Genomic DNA, 6,809 nt, shown 5'->3' with positions numbered 1-6,809 from the left:
ATATATATATATATATGTGTATTAAACTATTGGCTTTACTATTTTTTTAAATTAAAAAATTTGTAAATGAAAAGTCAAAAATAAAATTTTAACCATGTCTAAGATGCATCTCATTTGAGATTTAAAAGAAAAATCCAAATGAATGTTTAATTATATATAACTTAAAAAATTTAAATGAAAATAACAAATAAAATTTTAGGCTATAAATTATAATTATCAAACGATCTAATTCTATTGAGAAAAAGATTAAATAATAAAATGATACAATTTAAATTTATAATTATAAAATATTTTTTAAACTAAGCCATCACTTTTTGTTCATGTTCTAAGATTTTTTTTTTAAAAAAAAAGAAGACTAGCTTGATCTGGTCTTAAATAATTTTTCAAATATAAATATACTTTGATATTGGTGCAATAGATATATTAGACATATTTTAAAAATAAATATATATTTTCTTCATTAAAGTTCAAAAAATGTATATATATATATATATATATATATATATCAAAATATGTTGTCATATTTCTTATTTATGTTGTAAAAAATATTTTTGAATGTATTTATCAATTAAAAATTAAACAAATAAATGTACCAAGTAACTTTTGGATTAGATATGAACCAAGACAATTCTCTAAGAATTGTTGACATAAAAATCGAAGAATTGTTGACATAAAAATCGACTTGAACTAATTTCTAAGCTACTTTAGTATTCCAATATTAAAACTTTCAAACTAACTCCAGTTAATCAAAATTATAAAATAATTATATAATTTAAATATAAAGTTTAATTTTAATTTAAAAATTTTGATTATTTATTTTAACCAAGTATAGTATGGGTATTATGTTAATATTATAAATATAATATAAAATAAATTCCAACACTAAGCCGTTGGATTGTTTTTACAATTCTATCTTCCATCCGGAAAAGTGAATCCCATTGTAATATAGGAGTAGCATTCCATCCAAAGTAAGAGCATCTCCAGCGGTTACTTAAACTTTTTATCAAATTTGACTAAAAAAAAGTTAATTTTCTCAATTTGATACCGCTTGTTAGAACCGTGCATCAAATCGTGCATCAAAAGGAGTGGTCGACTGGTGGGTCAACCGGCCGGTCGACCGGTTAGAACAATTTTTTTTTTTTTAACCTGTTTGAACCTACCAATTTGAAAGGGAACCGGTCGACCGGTTCGTCTCCTCCAACGGTCTAGAATAGTGAAATGCTGAAATACAGAGTTTGTCCTCAATTTGGTGAAATGTTTGAGTAATTCCCATTTTGATATCAGTTTGATGAAGCCGTTGGAGCCAAAAAAGTTGCTTTTTTTCACCAAATTCAATTCTGATGCCAGGTTTGGTTCACCGTTGGAGATGGTCTAACAATTCAGGAACTAATAAATTAATCAAACAAGTTATATGTAAATTCCACCTCATTCATACGCCAATCTTGCCTCGGAGCTAGTTAAACAAACGAGTCCCACTACTAAAGAAAGGGCCTTTTGAATCGGTTTTTTGAGTCGGCAAATTTTACCATCGCAAAAGGTAGCCTTTTTGAGACGGCACAGAGTTACCGACTCAAATACCAAACCTTTAGCGTCGGCACCGTTGGCCGACACAAAAAATTAATATTTGATAGCATTATTTGAGTCGGTCGAATTTACCGACGCAAAAGATAGACCTTTTGAGTCGACATAGACCTTTGCGTCGGCAAATTTGTGCTGACGCAAAAAATTAGACCTTTTTGTGTCGACAACTGATGCCGTAGCAAAAAAAAAAATTTATAGCCAAGATATATATATATATATTTACTTGATTATATTTAATAAATATATTTATTTATACATATACTTTTATATTAATATTGAGTGTATATACTATAAATAATATATATCTCGTTTAATATCTGAAAGAGGTATGGTGGTGAAGTGGATTTAGTGCGGTGACCTCGGGTCAAATTTGTCCAAATGGTGTGTGTTTGAAACTTGGGAGCCTCAATGAGAAAATTATGAGTTAAATTTTGTAAAACATTTAACCACTTTTTGAGTCGGCAATCTGCCGACGCAAAAAGTTTGAGTCGGCAATCTACCGTCTCAAAAAATTAAAACTTTTTGCGTCGGCAGATTGCCGATTCAAAAACTTTTTGCGACCCCACCATTTTCGTCCCTTGAGTTGCCGTCGAAACACCGTCGCAAAAAGTTTTTACGTCAGCAAATACGTTATTTGCTACGGCACGTTGCCGACTCAAAAGCGCTGTTTTCTAATAGCGCCCATAGGGTTTATTATGCCAATTAGGGATTGTGTTGCATACAACGAGAGTAACAAAAGCCCAACAATTGCTCTTGAATGGTTGTTAAAGTTTTTATTATTGTATGTCACATTTATAAATAATAAAAAAAATTATTAAATTGATCAGCGGTTATTAGCATTTTTCAAATTTGATAGCAAAACTCAATTAAAAATATACATTGGACGGTTGAGATTCTGAATAGCCATTTCCCTACCTGGGCTCAAATTAGATTGATATAAACAATTCATTACATAAATGTTACAAGATAGCTGATAACTTCAATGTCAAAGAACAGGTCACAATCATATTTCTATTAAAAAAAACAACTAAAAACTAATATCTAAATAAAGAAAATTGGAGTTCAGACCTCACAAGTTTCCTATGAATGATTTTATAAGTTACTGATGGAAGCCATTGCAATTCTCACCATTTGAATCAGCCATTGATGCAAATCTCTCTCTCTCTCTCTCTATCTATACACAGTAGTCAAACAGTAAAATATTGCTATAAGGTATTGGAAATTAGATTAGAAAAATAATACCCATTTGGAGATAGTTATATAGCAAGAACAAGAATCAAGAAGAGATAGAGAGAGGGTTGAGATGAAGAGGAGGAGAGAGATGGAGAAGGGGTCAGAGCTAAGGTCTGCCATTGAAGAGCTATCCATGGTAGTTGTCAAAGTCAAACCTGGTGGTGATGATCATAATGATGCTGTCGCCCATATCCCCACCCAACCTTTTCTCTTTGTCTGCAACTTGGTCATTCAAGTTCTTGGTTACTCTCTCTCTCTCTCTCTCTCTCTCTCTCTCTCACACACACACACACACACACACACACACACACACACAAATTTAGGATTTGGGTCTTTTATTAATTGCTCTGATTTCAATATATTATCACATAATTCATGAAGTGTCTTCACCAAGTTGCCTCTTTTATCAACTAACCATATTCACTGTACTTCTATGTTCGGCATAAGATTCCCTCGATCACCGTCGTCTTATTTCTATATACTCGTGTTCTCAAATTTTCATATCTTAAAATAAACTTATATTTTATATAATTTCACACGATTTTTCTTTTTTCAATTTCTTAGTTAATCGTAAGATTAGATCATATCATAAATTTCTCGTGTTCTAAAATTTTCGTATGACTTTATGATTGGAAGATTTTCGCGGCTTTGTTCTTTACATTTCTGAACAAATCTTTCCAAAAAACATTGAATAGAGACAACATATGTATGTAAAATTTGTGTGGTCAATTTTGTGTTTGTTTTTTTTTTCGCAGATAAGATAGGACCAACGATGTCTGCTCTGAGACAAGACATGGATCAGAATATCCAGGTACATGGAAAGTGTGAACCAAGGTTCCATTGGCTAAGATTTTTTTTTTTTTTTTTTTTAAAGATTTCGTTGGGAAAAATAAGTTGACTTTTTGATTTTTTAATTATTTTAATTTGGAGTTAAAAAATTTCGTTTGGAAGAGATTTTTTAAATTTTTTATAAGAGAAAGAATTTAATCATTATAGATTAGATATAACATTTTATCTTATTAACTAAAAAAATTTATTTTATTTTTTTTGATTAAAATAACTTAAAATCCGACCCACCCCAACCCAAGTTGCCAAACGAAGCTTATTTGTGTAAGTTTAATGTGTGCAAGACACACGCATGAGAACCGCCCCCCCAAGTCACCCTCGAAAACCCCCTTTCCTCTTCCTCCACCTTTTGACTTTTGTGCATGACTACAATAGCCCTATAATTCGTCACATTCTTGCTTTCCCTCTTAGTCATTTCTCATTCTAGTATGGGTATTTATGTCCATATGATCATCGATCATTATTCTGTCATTTTCATGTTGATTAAACTTTGATATTGGTGGTGTGCCTTACCCTTATCTGTCTTTTTTGAACCTTACCCTTATCTGTCTGTTAGTCCCATTTTCTATCCAGGGTATTTCTGGAATTTCAGTATATTTTTTATTTTGAGGGATTTCATGTCCAAGCATTTGTTTTATTTTTGTATTGTGTTGTCCCTAGAGATTGGAGAAGATGCATGAATCTGACCCTTCAGTGCACTCAAGTTTGGTTGAGATATTGAAGAAAGAGGCAAGTGAAGGCAATGCAAGAAAGAGCACCAGCTGTAGCAGAGCTTTTGTATGGCTTACCCGGTAATATTTATGTTTTTATTTTTTTTAGAAGATGCAAAATTTGTTTGGCTAATTGTTTTTTTAAAATTTTTTAAAAATATTATTAATAATAATTAATTTTATTTTTACTTTTATAAAAAATAAAAAGAAAATTATTATTGCCCTGCAGACCTGGCCGAAAATACTATGGAAGGTTTTCTTGACCTAACTAAACTCTAGAGTCAACTCGTAAATGATTGTGCAGTTTGTTAATTGATTTATCACTGTGTTTTACTATTATTATATAAATTCTTGATATAAATTTGTGTGCATGACACAGCACACATTAATTTAATGGTAGTTAAAAATCCCAACAACTGGTCCAAACTATGTTGAATTTGATTCCTACATTAGTAGACCCAATCCAAATTTCAAACATTGCACAGTAGAGTATACTAAGCCATGTTGATGGTCTTTTCTTCTTCTTTTTCTCTTGTTTTTCCTTTTTTTTTTTAAAATACATATTTGATGAAAGCTCAATCTCGTTAAATCTTGCTTTAAATATACGATATGCCCAAGTTAGCGAAGGGTTCAGTTTTATCTTGCAGAGCACTGGATTTCACAGTGGCTTTGTTGAGATTGTTGGTGAAGGATTTTGGGCAGAGCATGGAGCAAGCGGTGGAAGAGGCATACACAATCACTCTAAGACCGTGGCATGGATGGATTTCTGCAACTGCATATAGAGTAACAAAGACAATCATTCATGCTTCCCTTGTATTGTATTGTAATCTGCTTAATTCTTTCACTTTATCACCAATATTACCAAATGTTTAGGACTATATTGATCATGTTTTGGCCTTATAACAAGTTTTGAACGTATGCAAACGCATCATACAATGGTAATCTAGCTCTTTTGCTTCTTCATCTTGAATTGACAGTTACATTGTCTGCAGGTTGCACTCAAATTAGTGCCTGATAATAAAACTTTCATTGGCGTGCTCGTGGCTAAAGACAAAGACCTCGACATGCTGAAAGAGGAAATGCAGGCTTTAATTTCATTACTCGTGCCTCTTTTAGAACAGTGTCACTCTGTTTTGGTAACCTATACTCATGTTTTTCTGTGTAATCATATTATAGCTTCTTGTTTTTTCTATTGGACAAATGATGAATATATACTTACCCTAATTCTGTTAATGTTGCAGATATCCTACGGCTTGGATAGGATAAAATCTACCTGAGGAGAGAATGTGTATGAAAATCAGAAGAAATGTACAGAGTTCAATTTTGTATAGTTTTTTTTTTTTTGTTTTTCAACAACCCCATGTTCCTATAATGTAAGAAAAAGTCAAGAGACATGTTAATGGATCACAGAACCAGAGACAATTCTCACGTTATCTGCGGTTCTTTGATCCGTTTTTGTGCAAGTAAAAGAAGTGCTAATGTAAAAATATGAACAACTCTGCTTGGTATGGTTTATAAAGTAGAAATATGTTGTAACACAAAGTAATTTTGCCATTAACAGTCTAATATGATGACTGTAAGAAACTAAGCAAAACAGTATACTTATCATCATCTGTGTTTTATTGAGAAACCATGAATGATGATTTTCAGTAACGGCAAGATGTTCTGCAATGTCCATGTTTTTTTTCTTTTGAAGTAGAAAATGCTTTCTAAAAGTTGATAATTCAATTAATTTAATTTTTTATATTATTTTATAGTTGATGATACAATTTGTTCCAGTGAATGGATCAGACTAGTCCAAGCTTCTCAAGCCCACGTCCAAATGATCAAGCCCACCGGATAACCTGCAAACAAGTTCAACGGGGAACTGGGTAGTCCTCCAGTGAACCCTCCGACGAGCAAGTTAGGAAGAGGAGTAGAGTGCAGAGGGAGAGATTAGAGATAGAGAAGCTTAACCTTTTTCTTGTCTTCAACGTTTGCTTATATCCTTTGGTAATCATTTCGCTGTCCCTTCCGACCTGCCCTCCTCGCCAAAAGTCTATGCTGTAACTTACCTTGTTCAGGGTAAGGGGGTCTTGTTCCGACGGAGAGGTGTTGTCGTAATAAATGCTGTGATGGGCTGCATTAATGGTGATGTGCAGTGGTAATAACTTTGCAGATCTTTGTCTGCTGATGTGGCTCGTCCTTCACTTGCCATGTGTCTAAATGTCATTGGCTCTTTATGCCACGTTAGATTCCTGCTGTCCTGGACCTCACCAGCTTGGGTTATGTATTGGGCTCCAAGTGGTGGGCTTGGATTGTTCATAGTGATTCATGACCTTTATGGACTTATACACGTCAATAGTGCATGTTGAAGAAAGAGAATTATTGTTAAAATTTCCTAAATAATTGATTTCCCATCGTTTGACCAAAAACAATTTCGACAAATTAATTCTTAAA

At 32.7% G+C, this 6,809-nt stretch overlaps 1 protein-coding gene across 11 annotated transcripts; it reads left to right on the top strand.

Moving 5' to 3' along the window:
* The first annotated feature begins 2,628 nt into the window (after nt 1-2,628).
* Nucleotides 2,629-6,809, top strand: LOC114303154 (glycolipid transfer protein 3). 11 transcript variants are annotated; one of them, XR_014364730.1, is made up of 7 exons: nt 2,639-3,056; nt 3,570-3,625; nt 4,321-4,451; nt 5,018-5,188; nt 5,363-5,506; nt 5,612-5,678; nt 6,128-6,809. XR_014364730.1 is itself a non-coding variant. In XM_082921338.1 (7 exons), exons 1-6 carry the CDS (start codon nt 2,885-2,887, stop codon nt 5,645-5,647), a joined length of 675 nt encoding a protein of 224 aa, XP_082777464.1. In that variant the 5' UTR covers nt 2,639-2,884; the 3' UTR covers nt 5,648-5,678; nt 6,150-6,809. The 11 variants fall into 11 exon arrangements, 6 of the variants coding, with proteins under 6 accessions (XP_028104106.2, XP_082777464.1, XP_082777462.1 ...); XR_014364728.1 differs by having other exon boundaries at nt 5,018-5,193; nt 6,150-6,809; XR_014364727.1 differs by having other exon boundaries at nt 5,018-5,193.

The sequence above is a fragment of the Camellia sinensis genome, chromosome 3, assembly GCF_055761805.1.
Source record: "Camellia sinensis isolate YWXY chromosome 3, ASM5576180v1, whole genome shotgun sequence".
Classification (NCBI taxonomy): Eukaryota; Viridiplantae; Streptophyta; class Magnoliopsida; order Ericales; family Theaceae; genus Camellia; species Camellia sinensis.
This window is presented reverse-complemented; position numbering and strand designations above follow the sequence as displayed.

What these genes read in the sequence shown, in the direction of transcription:
- LOC114303154 (XM_082921335.1), top strand. Translation starts at nt 2,885, where the DNA reads ATGAAGAGGAGGAGAGAGATGGAGAAGGGGTCAGAGCTAAGGTCTGCC. An exon ending in GCTTTTGTATGGCTTACCCG is followed by an intron (nt 4,452 to 5,017) that starts GTAATATTTATG and finishes TTTATCTTGCAG; the next exon opens with AGCACTGGATTTCACAGTGG. An exon ending in AACAGTGTCACTCTGTTTTG is followed by an intron (nt 5,507 to 5,611) that starts GTAACCTATACT and finishes TTAATGTTGCAG; the next exon opens with ATATCCTACGGCTTGGATAG.